Here is a 19168-nt window from a genome sequence, read left to right as displayed (position 1 = left end):
AGTGTATTTTGACAACAGAAACAAACTCTTTGTATTTCTACTTGATTTATTTCCGGTCAACAAGAATTGTAATAGTAAGTGAGAGGGAAGTTTCACCCAATGCTCTTACGCGGCGCCAAATACCAAGCCATGTGCCTGCCATACCAATAGTGAGTTTCACAAAGGCGGCGAGACCTGTATCACTTGTGTAAGATACCTTGCTTTAAGTGTTTACATGGAGAATTCTGAATAAAAATTTCTTATTCACAGTTGTCAAATATCTTCTTTCAGATCAATCTGGTGTTATTTCTTATCATCCTTAAAACCCTATTCACTCTTCGACGTCATCCGAGAGAACCAAGCAACTTCAGGTAAACCTGTGAAAAATGACACGCCTATTGTAGACAGGAAAACCCTTCACCTGTGTTGAATGATGAACAATATATCTGATAGAGGCAGGTAAACCCCTTCACCTGTGTTGAATGATGAACAATATGTCTGACAGAGGCAGGTAAACCCCTTCACCTGTGTTGAATGATGAACAATATGTCTGACAGAGGCAGGTAAACCCCTTCACCTGTGTTGAATGATGAACAATATGTCTGACAGAGGCAGGTAAACCCCTCCACCTGTGTTGAATGATGAACAATATGTCTGACAGAGGCAGGTAAACCCCTCCACCTGTGTTGAATGATGAACAATATGTCTGACAGAGGCAGGTAAACCCCTTCCCCTGTGTTGAATGATGAACAATATGTCTGATAGAGGCAGGTAAACCCCTTCCCCTGTGTTGAATGATGAACAATATGTCTGATAGAGGCAGGTAAACCCCTTCCCCTGTGTTGAATGATAAACAATATGTCTGATAGAGGCAGGTAAACCCCTTCACCTGTGTTGAATGATGAACAATGTCAGATAGAGGCAGGTAAACCCCTTCACCTGTGTTGAATGATGAACAATGTGTCAGATAGAGGCAGGTAAACCCCTTCACCTGTGTTAAATGATGAACAATATATCTGATAGAGGCAGGTAAACCCTTTACCTGTGTTGAATGATGAACAATGTCTGATAGAGGCAGATTAACCCTTCACCTGTGTTAAATGATGAAAAATATATCTAATAGAGACAGGTAAACCTTTTACCTGTGTTGTATGATGAACAATGTCTGATAGAGGCAGGTAAACCCTTCACCTCTGTTAAATGATGAACAATGTCTGATAGAGGCAGATTAACCCCTTCACCTGTGTTAAATGATGAACAATATATCTGATAGAGGCAGGTAAACATTTTACCTGTGTTTAATGATGAACAATGTCTGATAGAGGCAGATTAACCCTTCACCTGTGTTAAATGATGAACAATATGTCTGATAGAGGCAGGTAAACCCTTCACCTGTGTTAAATGATGAAAAATATATCTAATAGAGACAGGTAAACCTTTTACCTGTGTTGTATGATGAACAATGTCTGATAGAGGCAGGTAAACCCTTCACCTCTGTTAAATGATGAACAATGTCTGATAGAGGCAGATTAACCCCTTCACCTGTGTTAAATGATGAACAATATATCTGATAGAGGCAGGTAAACCTTTTACCTGTGTTGTATGATGAACAATGTCTGATAGAGGCAGGTAAACCCCTTCACCTGTGTTGAATGATGAACAATATGTCTGATAGAGGCAGGTAAACCCCTTCACCTGTGTTATATGATGAACATGTGTCTGATAGAGGCAGGTAAACCCCTTCACCTGTGTTGAATGATGAACAATATGCCTGATAGAGGCAGGTGAACTCCTTCACCTGTGTTGAATGATGAACAATATATCTGATAGAGGCAGGTTAACCTTTTACCTGTGTTATATGATGAACAATATGTCTGATAGAGGCAGGTAAACCCCTTCAACTGTGTTGAATGATGAACAATATATCTGATAGAGGCAGCTAAACCCCTTCACCTGTGTTGTATGATGAACAATGTCAGATAGAGGCAGGTAAACCCCTTCACCTGTGTTAAATGATGAACAATATGTCTGATAGAGGCAGGTAAACCCCTTCACCTGTGTTAAATGATGAACAATATGTCTGATAGAGGCAGGTAAACCCCTTCACCTGTGTTAAATGATGAACAATATGTCTGATAGAGGCAGGTAAACCCCTTTACCTGTGTTGAATGATGAACAATGTCTGATAGAGGCAGATTAACCCTTCACCTGTGTTAAATGATGAAAAATATATCTAATAGAGACAGGTAAACCTTTTACCTGTGTTGTATGATGAACAATGTCTGATAGAGGCAGGTAAACCCTTCACCTCTGTTAAATGATGAACAATGTCTGATAGAGGCAGATTAACCCCTTCACCTGTGTTAAATGATGAACAATATATCTGATAGAGGCAGGTAAACCTTTTACCTGTGTTGTATGATGAACAATGTCTGGTAGAGGCAGGTAAACCCCTTCACCTGTGTTGAATGATGAACAATATGTCTGATAGAGGCAGGTAAACCCCTTCACCTGTGTTATATGATGAACATGTGTCTGATAGAGGCAGGTAAACCCCTTCACCTGTGTTGAATGATGAACAATATGCCTGATAGAGGCAGGTGAACTCCTTCACCTGTGTTGAATGATGAACAATATATCTGATAGAGGCAGGTTAACCTTTTACCTGTGTTGTATGATGAACAATATGTCTGATAGAGGCAGGTAAACCCCTTCAACTGTGTTGAATGATGAACAATATATCTGATAGAGGCAGCTAAACCCCTTCACCTGTGTTGTATGATGAACAATGTCAGATAGAGGCAGGTAAACCCTTCACCTGTGTTAAATGATGAACAATATGTCTGATAGAGGCAGGTAAACCCCTTCACCTGTGTTAAATGATGAACAATATGTCTGATAGAGGCAGGTAAACCCCTTCACCTGTGTTAAATGATGAACAATATGTCTGATAGAGGCAGGTAAACCCCTTCACCTGTGTTATATGATGAACAATATGTCTGATAGAGGCAGGTAAACCCCTTCACCTGTGTTAAATGATGAACAATATGTCTGATAGAGGCAGGTAAACCCTTCACCTGTGTTGAATGATGAACAATATGTCTGATAGAGGCAGGTAAACCCCTTCACCTGTGTTAAATGATGAACAATATGTCTGATAGAGGCAGGTAAACCCCTTCACCTGTGTTGAATGATGAACAATATGTCTGATAGAGGCAGATAAACCCCTTCAACTGTGTTGAATAATGAACAATATGTCTGATAGAGGCAGGTAAACCCTTCACCTCTGTTAAATGATGAACAATATATCTGATAGAGGCAGGTAAACCTTTTACCTGTGTTGTATGATGAACAATGTCTGATAGAGGCAGATAAACCCCTTCACCTGTGTTAAATGATGAACAATGTATCTGATAGAGGCAGGTAAACCCCTTCACCTGTGTTGTATGATGAACACTGTGTGATAGAGGCAGGTAAACCCCTTCACCTGTGTTGAATGATGAACACTGTGTGATAGAGGCAGGTAAACCCCTTCACCTGTGTTGAATGATGAACAATATGCCTGATAGAGGCAGGTGAACTCCTTCACCTGTGTTGAATGATGAACAATATATCTGATAGAGGCAGGTAAACCCCTTCACCTGTGTTAAATGATGAACAATATGTCTGATAGAGGCAGGTAAACCCCTTCACCTGTGTTGAATGATGAAGAATATGTCTGATAGAGGCAGGTAAACCCCTTCACCTGTGTTAAATGATGAACAATATGTCTGATAGAGGCAGGTAAACCCCTTCACCTGTGTTGAATGATGAACAATATGTCTGATAGAGGCAGGTAAACCCCTTCACCTGTGTTATATGATGAACAATATGTCTGATAGAGGCAGGTAAACCCCTTCACCTGTGTTAAATGATGAACAATATGTCTGATAGAGGCAGGTAAACCCCTTCACCTGTGTTATATGATGAACAATATGTCTGATAGAGGCAGGTAAACCCCTTCACCTGTGTTGAATGATGAACAATATGTCTGATAGAGGCAGGTAAACCCCTTCACCTGTGTTATATGATGAACAATATGTCTGATAGAGGCAGGTAAACCCCTTCACCTGTGTTAAATGATGAACAATATGTCTGATAGAGGCAGGTAAACATTTTACCTGTGTTGTATGATGAACAATATGTCTGATAGAGGCAGATAAACCCCTTCACCTGTGTTGAATGATGAACAATGTGTCAGATAGAGGCAGGTAAACCTTTTACCTGTGTTGTATGATGAACAATGTCTGATAGAGGCAGGTAAACCCCTTCACCTGTGTTGAATGATGAACAATATGTCTGATAGAGGCAGGTAAACCCCTTCACCTGTGTTGAATGATGAACAATATGTCTGATAGAGGCAGGTAAACCCCTTCACCTGTGTTGAATGATGAACAATATGTGTGATAGAGGCAGATAAACCCCTTCACCTGTGTTGAATGATGAACAATGTGTCAGATAGAGGCAGGTAAACCTTTTACCTGTGTTGTATGATGAAGAATGTCTGATAGAGGCAGGTAAACCCCTTCACCTGTGTTGAATGATGAACAATATGTCTGATAGAGGCAGGTAAACCCTTCACCTGTGTTAAATGATGAACAATATATCTGATAGAGGCAGGTAAACCTTTTACCTGTGTTAAATGATGAACAATATGTCTGATAGAGGCAGCTAGACCCCTTCACCTGTGTTAAGATTATACATCTATATACCACTATCTGCTTGAAAGCCGTTTTTTCCCTGTTCCCCGACCAGTGAATCTAATAAGCTAAGCTACCAAGGGGCGCTGGGAAGCTTTTTACACCTCCGTGAGTGGTGTATGTTCAGTGAGTGAGTGAGTTTAGTTTTACGCCGCACTCAGCAATATTCCAGCTATACTGCGGCGGTCTGTAAATAATCGAGTCTGGACCAGACAATCCAGTGATCAACAGCATGAGCATCGATTGGGAACCGATGACATGTGTCAACCAAGTCAGCGAGCCTGACCACCCGATCCCGTTAGTCGCCTCTTACGACAAGCATGGGTTACTGATGATCAATACTCTAACCAGACCTTCACGGGTGGTGTATGTTCAGAGACCTGTATATGTTACAGTGAATATGTAAAACCAGGGATTATGTATATTATGTAATTTTCAGTCATTGTGTATAATGTCTGATTCTCTCAGTGATTATACATAATCACTGAAAAATAGACTAGGATTTTAGACATATTCCCTGAAAACACTTCTTGTGTAGTTTGAAGTATATTTCTTCCAAATGGGTCGGAGTCAGTTTCAGTTAGTATCTAGCCGAGATCAAATTTCAATTAAGCTTGGAGGATATCTGTTTGCTTCGTTTGTAATTCTGGTAACTCTATTAAAAAATACTTCTTACTGATTATGAGAGAATTTGACATTGACTTATTTGAAGGCAGCAATGCATCAATAGCTAGCTGAGACCAAAGGGTCAATTAAGCAAGGAGGAATTCGGTTTGTTTGTCATTGTCTTGTCAAAATAAAAACTGAATTGATGTTCTCCAAACATGTCTATCATACATTTCTTATATGCATCAAACAGGTATAAATTTCATTATGTTGAATAAAGATACCATTGTAGCAAAGAAACGTCTCTACCTTGGTTAATTCGAAAGTCTATTTCCACATCTTTTCGGAAGAAATATACTTCAAGCTACACAAGAAGTGTTTTCAGGGAATATGTCTAAAGTTCTAGTCTATATTTCATTGATGTCCAAGATATTTTTTATGGATTAAACTTCTTTTTAATTTAAATTAAAAAGAAGTTTAATCCATAAAAAATTAAAAAGAATTTTAATCCATAAAAAATATCTTGGACATCAATGTACAACTTCTAAATGCCACTGAAAGACATTATATTTCATTGATTATGTAAAGTCCCTGAAGATTTCAGTGATTATGTATAATCACCGAGTGAATCACCCTTTATACATAATCACTGAAAATGTCAGGGATTATACATGTATAATCCCTGGTTTTACATATTCACTGTAACATATACATTGAGAGTGGTGAATAAAAAAATGTGTAGGCCACTGTTCGTGGTGTATATTGTACAGTGTGTATGCATTGTAGTCCGACATGGGCTGTGGTGTATATCTACTAGTTACTGTGTACACTAGGCTTTTAGTGTACATGGAAGAACGATCATGTAAAGTGTGTGGATTACTAATATATTGAAGACTGACAGTTTGGTTTTACGTCGCTTTTAGCAATATTCCAGCAACATCACGGCGGTGGACACCAGAAATGGGCTTCACACATTGTACCCATGTGTGGATTCGAACCTTGGTCTTCGGCGTGACGAGCCAACGCATTAACCACTAGGCTACCCCACCGCCCCGTATGATTATATTGCAGAACGATCATGTACAGTGTGTGGATTATATTGCAGAACGATCATGTACAGTGTGTGGATTGTATTGCAGAACGATCATGTACAGTGTGTGGATTATATTGCAGAACGATCATGTACAGTGTTGGTTATATTGAAGAACACCAGCGTGCTAGTGTACAGTGTGCGTGTAGTATATACGGAAGAGCATGTGTGCGTATTTGTTTGTTCTGAGGAGGGTCCACCACGTGGTGTAATGTGTTTCCAGAAAGGCTTTGAAGGCGACTGTCATCCTCATCCCGTTATTTGGCCTGCAACAGTTCTGCATCATCTACAGCCCTGCCGACAGTGCACCGGGCTTCATCGTCTATAACATGGCACGTGCAATTATCATCCATTCTCAAGTGAGTGAACGGTGTTGGTGCAGTGCACTGAATATGCAGGAAATGAGAGATTAGTTCCTAATGATAGGGCAGTTGGTGTGCAGGGATTGTGACAACAGAAAAAAACATATTCATGGAGGGAAAATATACATTTAAAGATGGACGTGAAAACATGTAAAACATGCTTTTTATTTCGAGGTTTAACTGGGACAAATATTGCATGTGAACTGCGTGATAAATATCCGGTGAAATCTGTAAGGTACTATGAGACAGGGTTGATGTTTTCATGATTTCCTGTATAATACATTTACTACTTTCATTGTAGGTTAGTTGTACGTAATGGAAAGCCTCTTAAAACACGTTCTGCTGGACCTCAAATGACCAGCCGCCTTGACAATGGCGTGAAGTAATTAGCATCAACTCGAACATACCAAAGGCTCGGCTAACATTTATTCTCCTTGTTTTTAGGGCTTGTTGGTGGCTCTCATATTCTGTTTCCTCAACACTGAGGTAAGGCAATGGGTTCAGTAAAACTGCTTGACTATAAAACGTTTTTATAAGAACCTTAGAATACTGCTTTCTCAGTCAGGTGAACGTCATGATGTGCTGTGTCCACCAGGTTCATGGTCAAGTCGGCGGGGCCTGGAAGCGGTGGCATAAGCAGTCCCGGAAAAACTCACACAGGAACACGGTCACCCTAACGTCAGCTTCCTTGTCGTCACAAAGAACATCGCTTCCAGAACTGGAGGGTTTGGCGGTTGTCATGAAGAACCAGAACGGTCAGGTGAAGAACAATGCTTTGACGTCAGATTCGACGGTGTCTGGCCAGGCTTCAACACAATCAGCTCACGTCTAAGTTCAGGACGCGAGCTAGTGCAATGTGTTATGCTACATGCAGTGAAGGCAGTTCCATCTGTGTTCCTGCTGACAATGTTGCTGTACTGATCTGTGTGTGACTCGACTGAAGGTGGTGTTGGGAAAGTTCATACATTCCAGGGAACAATCACTTTGTCCTGATACTGAATGCAACTATGCTTTGTTATCTGCAAATATGAAGTACCCGTGTCATGCATGAATACATAGTTGATCTAATACAGCTGTTTCAAAAGTGATTACTGTTGGCATTTTTCCTCAACAGTTGCTGCATATTTGTGTCATCCTTTCATCTAGACATTAGTAGAGATAGAAGCATAGACCATCTTACGTGGAAGTGGAAGTGGAAGTGGAAGTGTATTTGCTTTTGAAATTGAACATGTGTATACTGTGTTTGCTATCCTTTACTCCTATTCAACAAATGGGATACATTCAGTTCCCGTCAAATATATGTTACGTCAATAGGAGGAATTATCATGTTCAACCTTCTTCCACATGCTTGTTATGAGCTGACCAACGGTTGCAGACTGTATCCTGGCTTGCTGGACTGGTGAATTAAACCTCATTCACTCATTAGATACAAAATTTATCTAAAAATCCTTTAAACATAAACATTAAGAAATATGGCTTTCCACCCCTGAATGGCATTTTGATCTTGACCATTAGTATTGTTGGAAACACGTTCAGAAAGTTTGAGTTCCATGAAAGGACAAATTGGTTGCAGAAAATGATGCCCTGCACAAACCTTCAAAGGCCTTGTGGAGGAACAGGCAGCCAACGGCAAATGCATCTTCTCCTCCAATCTATAATGAACTGATGAACTGTGGAGGCAATAGGCAATGCATCTTCTCCTCCAGGCTATAACGAACTGATGAACTGTGGAAGCAATATGCATCCGAACAGCTTCTCCTCCAGGCTATAATGAACTGTGGAAGCAATATGCATCCAAACAGCTTCTCCCCCAGGCCATAACGAACTGATGAACTGTGGAGGCAATATGCATCCGAACAGCTTCTCCTCCAGGCTATAATGAACTGTGGAAGCAATATGCATCCGAACAGCTTCTCCCCAGGCTATAACAACTGATGAACTGTGGAAGCAATATGCATCCGAACAGCTTCTCCTCCAGGCTATAATGAACTGTGGAAGCAATATGCATCCGAACAGCTTCTCCCCAGGCTATAACGAACTGATGAACTGTGGAAGCAATATGCATCCGAACAGCTTCTCCTCCAGGCTATAATGAACTGTGGAAGCAATATGCATCCAAACAGCTTCTCCCCAGGCCATAACGAACTGATGAACTGTGGAGGCAATATGCATCCGAACAGCTTCTCCTCCAGGCTATAATGAACTGTGGAAGCAATATGCATCCGAACAGCTTCTCCCCAGGCTATAACGAACTGATGAACTGTGGAAGCAATATGCATCCGAACAGCTTCTCCTCTAGGCTATAATGAACTGATGAACTGTGGAAGCAATATGCATCCGAACAGCTTCTCCTCAAGGCTATAATGAACTGATGAACTGTGGAGGCAATATGCATCCGAACAGGTTCTCCTCAAGGCTATAATGAACTGATGAACTGTGGAAGCAATATGCATCCGAACAGCTTCTCCTCTATGCTATAATGAACTGATGAACTGTGGAAGCAATATGCATCCGAACAGCTTCTCCTCAAGGCTATAATGAACTGATGAACTGTGGAGGCAATATGCATCCGAACAGGTTCTCCTCAAGGCTATAATGAACTGATGAACTGTGGAGGCAATATGCATCCGAACAGCTTCTCCTCCAGGCTATAATGAACTGATGAACTGTGGAGGCTGGCAGCTGATTGATGCTACACTAGTAGATAAGTAACCATCTATCAAAGGCGAGGAAGTTAACTGACCATGAAAGTCCAGTTTCACCATATCTCAAATAGGCTGGTTCTCAAATTATGCATCGTTCAATCAAAATCACATAATGACATCTAGTTCGTAAACTGCTGAGCCTATTTCGGTTGATTGCAAGATGTAATGCACATTTGAGTTGTTTTCCCAAATCCTTTGATGTCATTAATCAAGGTGCTCAAATGATTTGATGCACTTTGCATGGTAATACCTGTTTTAAACTGACAGCCAAAATAAACTTTAAGACTATTTTAAATCAATCCAGCTTAAAAACCACAAAAGATAGATGCATGAAATAAAATGTACTGAAAAGATCTTAATGAAATCAGTATTTATAATGACAACTAGTACTGGAATGACAGGGGGGAATGAAAAACAAGCTTTCAACACAACATGGACAATGGGTCGTACTCATATCTAAAATCACTCACGCTCAATGACAGGTAACACTAATGCTTCAATATACACAAAAATCTCCTGCACACAGAAAATGTCAGTCATCTGATGATACGACGAGAGATACCTCGCCTTCTTCTTGGAGAGCCTGGACCAATGACATCTCACAGGTGTTCTATGGGTGACATGTTTTGGATGTGAGCAAGCCATGGCAGCACATAAACTTTGTTGGCTGCAAGGAAGTTCTGTATACAGACTGTATTGGGTCTGGAGTTGTCATGCTGGTAAATGACGCCGTGTCTAAGCTGTATACAGAAATGGTGGGACAATTGGACGAAGAATATCAGAAGAAGAAGAAGATCCCTTAATGATCACCAGAGGTAGTCTACCAGCCCATAAATTCCTCCCCTTGCCCACTTTAGCAGAAAACATGTCGTATTCATTTAAGTGTGAACGGGCAAACCTGACTTTCATCGGTGAAGATGGCAATCTGCCAGACACATCGCAGCCACCTGTCCTCTGTAATGTCTGTAAGGCCGAATTTCTTGAGCCCTGAGTAGCCTGGCTACTCTCATTTGTCTCTGATAACGTCATAAAGTCAGGAATAGGTTCTGGACATACAAAGTACACAATTACTGGTCTTCATTGGAACTAGTTACCCCCAACCAAGAGTTGTATCAAATTGGTGATGGGTGAAGTGACTAAACGACCAAGCAATTGATCAAATAATTTTTGCATTAACAATATTTTTCACAAGGTTGGTTTTATCAGTTACACCTGATATTCTCTCTCCCCTGCTTGAGAGATGGTCACATAAGGGCAAGATGTGTTTGGTGTTTAGAACGCCAACGCTGGGATTATCGATGTTGGAAGAATGTAAAGTTCTCTGATGAGTCCAGATTCGTGTTAGACTTCGTTGATAGACGTAAAAGGGTTTGGCGTAGACACAACGTACGTTTCCATGATGTCAACGTCATTAGGTATGATCATTTTGGAGGGGGGTCTGTAATGGTGTGGGGTGCCATCGCTGTGGCTGGAAGAACGAACTTACATGTTGCTGGACGTGTCACAGGTCAGTACTACCGGGACAACATCCTGGCAGCCCACGTTGTGCCATTTCCTCAAAGCCCTGGCCACCGTTTCATCTTCCAAGATGACAACGTCAGATGTCACAGGGCTAGGATTGTCACTGAAAACCTCCAACAGCAGAATATCACCAGATTACCATGGCCAACCTTAAGTCCAGACCTTTCGTCCATCAAGCATGTCTGGGACATCCTTGGACAGCGCTTATGGTGACATCAATAACATCCCACTACTCTCCAAGACCTTGCTGCTGCATTGCAAGAAGAGTGGAATAATCTCAATCAAAATGACTTGTGACGCATCATAAAGAGTATGCCACGTCGGATCCATGCCTGTTTGACCCACAGAGGGGGATTTACCCAGTATTGACTTGGTTATTGCCGTATGGTAAATTTGCAGATTGACCCTTGGTGTAGTTTGACCCATACCACAGAGTGTCCTTGTTTCTTTGGCATTATCAAATGTATGGAATACAATTGCATATGGTCCCTTAACAGTTCTTCTTTATTTGTTCCGTTCTCATATTCACACGTAACCTCTCATCAGCCATCAAAGTCCGATATCCCCTACTCTTTTTTGATAGTATATTACATTATGGTTTCATGTCTAGTTTCTGCAGTCCAAACAGGTTTTTTTTTACTTTTTCACATTTTCAATGAATAAGTGCCAATGATCTGTTTCACTTTTGACACTGATGTGCTTGGATGATGTGTTATATTTTTTCTATTTTATTTTTATGTGGTCAAGTTTCTTTTGACATCAGTTCTTTACAATATAGATCTTGATTATCAATGGATCATCATGACTGGGTGCCACCATCTTCTTTGAAGCAAAAGCGAGCAATATGACTAAATTCCTGTCCAGTTCAGCAAGATGAAAAGTGGACTTTCAAAGACAGTTATCTCCCTTGCCTTGCTAAGATAATCAGTCACAGGAAAACTTGTCTTTGTCAAATAATTCATATTTTGTGCCAGAAACAACAGAAGGTCACTTCAGGACATAAACAACACATGCTTTATTCATTACATATCACTCATTCTAACAAGATCCCCTTATACTGCAATTATAATCTGAATCAACAGCACACACAATTATCTCATTTCAAGACTCATTTCCCTGAAACAAAACCTGAAATACCAGATAGATATTTAGATATTTATGTAACCATGACAAGTGTGTGCCACGTCCCAGGCTGTAGGTGTTCTCTGTGAGAGCATGTATCTTACATCAAGTACATCAAGTGACCTCAAGTGTACGCTGACATCATATCACAAGGGTCTCTTGGTCACTCAGTTCATTTACGTGTAAGACACCAAGGTTCTTTAATAATATGTAAATATATATGATCTGACTACATACATACCACAACCTTCCAGTCACTGTCAGTTATGTTTTACAACTTAACATTTTCAATCACCAATATCTTTGACATAACCACCACACCACAGTCATTGAAGGAAAATTCAAACACATCTGCCCAATAGCCATAGCTCCAGAACATGAGTAACTTACGTCTTGTTAACTCGATATGAACTACACTTGTATCATTTTTCAATATCACGAAATCAGTTACAGACACATGCATGCTATACTTTTCCTAATGCAGTGAATACACAGAGTAACCATGACAACTCAAGAAATCCTGTCCTACTTGGTGGCCTGGATGTGTGGGAGCTTGTGTGTGCCATCACAGAAAGGTTTATTGTTGGTCTGTTTACAGTTACATAGCCAGTACTCCTTTGTCTCCTCCACACTAAACCGAACTGGACCCCATTTGGGCATGTTCTTAGTTTCTGATGTCCCCCATAGTGTCTTGTGGGTACCATCACACAGCGGCTGTAACAGAACATGACACCGTAACACAAATAGGCTGTAACAGAAGCACAGAACCACAACACACAGGGCGATAACAGTTCATAACACAGAGGCTATAACAGACAAAACACCACAACACACAGAGGCTATAACAGTTTTACAACACACAGAGGCTATAATAGACACAACACCACAACACACAGAGGCTATAACAGTTCACAACACACAGAGGCTATAATAGACACAACACCACAACACACAGAGGCTATAACAGTTCACAACACACAGAGGCTATAATAGACACAACACCACAACACACAGGGGCTATAACAGTTCACAACACACAGAGGCTATAACAGTTCACAACACACAGAGGCTATAACAGTTCACAACACACAGAGGCTATAATAGACACAACACCACAACACACAGAGGCTATAACAGTTCACAACACACAGAGGCTATAACAGTTCACAACACACAGAGGCTATAACAGACACAACACAGAGGCTATAACAGTTCACAACACACAGAGGCTATAACAGTTCACAACACACAGAGGCTATAACAGACACAACACAGGGCTATAACAGTTCACAACACACAGGCTACAACACACAGAGGGCTATAACAGACACAACACCACAACACACAGAGGCTATAACATTTCACAACACTACAACACACAGAGGCTATAACAGTTCACAACACACAGAGGCTATAACATTTCACAACACACAGAGGCTATAACAGACACAACACTACAACACAGAGGCCATAACAGTTCACAACACACAGAGGCTATAACAGACACAACACTACAACACACAGAGGCTATAACAGTTCACAACACACAGAGGCTATAACAGACACAACACTACAACACAGAGGCTATATCATTTCACAACACACAGAGGCTATAACAGACACAACACTACAACACACAGAGGCTATAACAGTTCACAACACACAGAGGCTATAACATTTCACAACACACAGAGGCTATAACATTTCACAACACACAGAGGCTATAACAGTTCACAACACACAGAGGCTATAACAGACACAACACCACAACACACAGAGGCTATAACAGTTCACAACACACAGAGGCTATAACATTTCACAACACAGAGGCAATAACACAACAGACACAACACTACAACACACAGAGGCTATAACAGACACAACACTCCAACACACAGAGGCTATAACAGTTCACAACATACAGAGGCAATAACACAACAGACACAACTCTACAACACACAAACAATATGATAACACAGAGGTTGGAACACAAACAATACGATAACACAGAGGTTGGAACACAAACAACACAATAACACAGAGGTTGGAACAGAAACAACACGATAACACAGAGGTTGGAACACAAACAACACGATAACACAGAGGTTGGAACACAAACAACACGATAACACAAGAGATTGGAACAGAAACAACACGATAACACAGAGATTGGAACAGAAACAACACGATAACAGAGGTTGGAATAGAAACAACACGATAACACAGAGATTGGAACAGAAACAACACGATAACACAGAGATTGGAACAGAAACAACACGATAACACAGAGGTTGGAACACAAACAACATGATAACACAGAGGTTGGAATAGAAACAACACGATAACACAGAGGTTGGAACAGAAACAGCACGATAACACAGAGATTGGAACAGAAACAACACGATAACAGAGGTTGGAACAGAAACAACACGATAACACAGAGATTGGAACAGAAACAACACGATAACACAGAGATTGGAACAGAAACAACACGATAACAGAGAGGTTGGAACAGAAACAACATGATAACACAGAAGTTGGAATAGAAACAACACGATAACACAGAGGTTGGAACAGAAACAAAACGATAACACAGAGGTTGGAACAGAAACAGCACGATAACACAGAGATTGGAACAGAAACAACACGAAAACAGAGAGGTTGGAACAGAAACAACACGATAACACAGAGATTGGAACAGAAACAACACGATAACACAGAGGTTGGAACACAAACAACACGATAACACAGAGGTTGGAACAGAAACAACACGATAACACAAGAGATTTGAACAGAAACAACATGATCACACAGAGATTGGAACAGAAACAACATGATAACACAGAGGTTGGACCAGAAACAACATGATAACAGAGAGGTTGGAACACACAGAGGCTATAACAGTTCACAACATACAGAGGCAATAACACAACAGACACAACTCTACAACACACAAACAATACGATAACACAGAGGTTGGAACACAAACAATACGATAACACAGAGGTTGGAACACAAACAACACAATAACACAGAGGTTGGAACAGAAACAACACGATAACACAGATGTTGGACCAGAAACAACATGATAACAGAGAGGTTTTAACAGAAATAACACAGTAACCGAGGGAAGGCAACAGAAACAATATTATAACACAAAATGTCACTTTGCATAAGGTGTAAACTCAGCATGCTCAATACTGCCTATATAGCAGTGACCTTCATGACAGCACGAACCCACAGTGAAACTTAGTTGAATATAGGATCCCTGCAACTTACTTGCTGTAAGAGGTGACTCAGTGGGTGGGTTTGGCAGGTTGGTCATTTGTATCGCATCAGATGATGCTCATAATATTAATCCCTGGATTGTCTGGTCAAGGGTTGATTATATCACCATCATATAGCTGGAATATTGCTGCGTGTGGTGTTGGACAAAGTTGACATGGAAAATCAATTCTGAATGATTCATTGTGTTCTTGATCTTGAATTGACATAACAAAACAAAACAACCAAGCTGACTTCACACATGAAGTGTCCAAAGAGAGAATGTTCCTTCGATCCTTCTATATCATCAGAGTGCTAGCTAAACTATATATAGCTGTACACTTACTTGTGTGTGACTATGCCCACAAGCACACCAAGCGTATTTCTTCCCAGCCTTCAGCTCTATACGAAATGGCTTCTTGTCATATATCTTTCCCTTTGGTTGGTCAGTCGAGAATTCATTTACAAATTTGGGCGTTTCTCTGTGCTGTCTGAACTTGTTTTTCTTCTTCTTTTTCAGTCACAAAGTCATCAACATTCAATGTCCGTGTTTGCTGAAACATTTAAAAATACATCTAAACATGACATTTTCAAAAGTTGCTTATATACAACCCACCCATAACTGTACAGTAGGTCACTGGTAATATGCTGACTCAGCATATACAGCTTGCAGATTGTCTACAGGCAACCTTTCCCTCATGTACAGACCTGGGCTTAGATTTTCGAAGCTCTCTTAGCACTAAGATAGTCATAAGTTAATGTTAATGTATGGCACTTACGACTATCTTAGCTCTAAGAGAGCTTCGAAAATCTAGGCCCTGTGCCCCATTCCTCAAAGCGATCGTAGCACTACGACAGCCGTAAGTCTATGTTAAAGTATGAGAGTTACGATCACCTTAGCGCTACGACAGTTTTGAGGAACGGGGCCCTGCCCAATGCCACAGTTTGGAGACAAACATACTTTATTTTCAATTTAGAGCTAGGTTACATGTAGATTTGATTGTGATAAAATGAAGTAAAAATGTTGTATTAAGCACAATTCAATGTACATGTCACCTATTTTTAGACTTAAATGCAGGGATAGGAATGGGTATGAGTTAAAAGAGGAACATGAGCTGGGGGTCTTGGGGGCTGCAGGTACCCATGCCCGATCCAATGACCCCAGCGCAATCAAATCTGCGGATCTGCAGAAAATTCTCATCCCTGTAAATGATGTATGTTCCTCTCCATTCTATCATGTCAGAACTGGAGTGAGTTTAGCAATATTAGACTATATGTTGGTGGTCTGTGAATAATCAAGTGTGGACCACACAATCCAGTGATCAACAGCATGAGCATTGATCTACATAATTGGGATATGATGACATGTGTCAACCAAGTCAGCGAGTCTGACCACCCGATCATGCTAGTCACCTCTTATGACAATCAAGGGTTACTGAAGATCAATTCTAACCCAGATCTTCACAGGTTGCCAAAACTAGAACTATCCTGTGATAGAAGAAAATCAACAACACATTTTAACACAACCTATGGCCATGATGAAGTGATGCAGGTGTGAATAATTGACTGAAAGTCAAATTATCAAAGACAAGCATTTTCTATCAAATACTGGGAATCAACTCTAATTTCAAAACACATAGCATATTGCTTATGGTAGAAGAGATTGAGAATAGCGTTACAACATCTTTTTTTTAACTACTATGCTGTCAGTATCTTGCAACTTTTTTCATAGTCAAATGGCACCGTTATTACATCAACGTAAGAAATTAAAGGATTTCTAAGAAGGTTCTGGGAGTACTGCATTTTACCTGGCACACTTTTTCTCATTAATGAGCGATGCAGGGGCCAGAACGCGCTTTGCAGGATTACTGACTTCATTAATTAGTGATGTAATTTAGTATAGCAGTGAGTCGCAAGTGCAAGAAATGAAAACAAACCACTGTGCAAGCGTCTCACTATGCCACGCCCTTCCCATTCCTTTTTCCGCCCAAAATCCATTCTTTCTGGGACTGTACTGATGAGTCCCAGATAGGGCGAAGTGTGTTTCAATTGGATAAAATTGTATGGCACTGCTTGAAGGTAAGGTGGTGAAAGGGAACCAAAGCCTAACTCTTAGCCTGAATGATCGGAAAGGGTACCAGACCCTAACCCTAAAACTTAACCCTAAGGATGTGAAAGGGTCGTTTGCCTCTAAAGAAGTGCCACTGGAGATCAGTGGAGCGTGAGGAAAGCAGTGATATGGGCAGGCATCGCTGGCTGGAGCTGCGCCTAGTAAACTGCATTCTAGCCAAGATTACAACTCACAGTCTATATTCACTGTTAATGGATGCTTAGGTATGTATGACATCCATTCACGATTCTTTGAAACAGTAACACATCATTATCCAGTTTTTAATATCACACTAGCACACACCTCTCAAAAGCATTTGGTGATTACATAAGATAATGAAGTAGATGAAGTGATACAGTGCTGAAATCTGCTTTTATAAGGGCTACTAATTCCTTTTGATGGCATTCCAAACACAAATAATGACACAGAAGTAAAACATTTTTAATTTGAACCTATTTCTGGCAGCAAGAATGACAGAACATTGACAAGGAGTTCACAGCAGTTCACAAGAAACAGTGACAATGATCCTGACAATATTTGTATTAGGTATAATACAAACTGGTACGCAAGTCATATGTAAGTTCATGTTTGATTGGAATTATGAATGTCATTTGTAGCCTTCTTAAAAATCTTTCAGGGAAATAATCCATGTTTATCTTTTTGCTATACAAAAACACACTAACCTATGGAAATATTGTTTTTAAAGATGAACATTTTCAATGTGGGTAAACATAGTGAAGTACTTTTTACATTTTACAAGTTAAAGAATATATTGTTAATCATCTATAATTGTTGTTTACAAATAGTATATTGTAAGCAGAAGCCTTGTGACGTCATTGCTTGTTTGTGACATGACGTCATCTGTTGACCAAATGCACCATGGTCCTTCTTGTGCCAGCACTTGATTAAACTCATTGTGTTTGACTCCATGCTCATGTCATCAATAGATAACTATAATCATGATAATTAAATGACAGTGAAGACACAACAAAATATTTGCATGTTAGACTAGATGGCGAGGGACGTTGCAATATTTTTCTGTAGTGATGGAGCATAGATTTGGCGTAGAAGGTTATATGAGTGTGCATGTTGCAGTAGAAAAGTTTGAAAGTTAGATCTAGATAAAATTTTCATAATGATATATAGAATAATATTTCAAGATATATTTTCTAAAAAGTGACATACCGGGCTAAGGAAAGAGTAGAGAGTAGTCTACCCTAACGCTAACAAACAACTTATGGCTCAACATAATGAAATCAACTCCGATACAAACATTGTGTGAACTGGGAGTACCCTAAGGATCGTAAAGGGTGCCTAACCCTAAACCCTAACCCTAAGGATCGTAAAGGAAGCAGCGAGGGCTGCGCCCGGTAAAGTGCATTCTAGCCCAATTACCGACAATACTCCGACAAACAAACGATTCTTTAGTAGTGAAGTGACTGGAGCACATCGGTTAATGTAGAGCGCCATGTTGTAGTGCTGCACTGAATAAGGGTGCTATATTAAAAATGTTTGTAAAACACCGAAGAATTACTACTTGTTGAATGCAGTTGCAATATTCCATAATCACATTAATAAAAATAAATAAAATCTGTTCTATCCGAACTTATTTATTGACTATACAAGCCTATCGAATTTGCTGAAACTCGTATCTTCGGTCCTATCCTTGT

The 19168-nt window shown here is 40.2% G+C and overlaps 1 protein-coding gene across 1 annotated transcript; it reads right to left on the bottom strand.

The window, feature by feature from the left end:
* Positions 1-11993: 11993 nt before the first annotated feature.
* Positions 11994-15905, bottom strand: LOC124256024 (CDGSH iron-sulfur domain-containing protein 3, mitochondrial-like; the record flags this gene model as incomplete). The annotated part of the gene is made up of 2 exons (XM_046689937.1): positions 11994-12838; positions 15735-15905. Coding segments are annotated over 2 exons (360 nt in total), but the record flags the coding sequence as incomplete, so codon positions are not given.
* Between the last annotated feature and the right edge of the window lie 3263 nt (positions 15906-19168).

The sequence above is a fragment of the Haliotis rubra genome, unplaced genomic scaffold (assembly GCF_003918875.1).
Source record: "Haliotis rubra isolate DU_JTF1 unplaced genomic scaffold, ASM391887v1 Scf615, whole genome shotgun sequence".
Lineage (NCBI taxonomy): Eukaryota > Metazoa > Mollusca > Gastropoda > Lepetellida > Haliotidae > Haliotis > Haliotis rubra.
The sequence above is the reverse complement of the archived record's forward strand: the minus strand, read 5'-3'. Positions and strand labels throughout refer to the sequence as shown.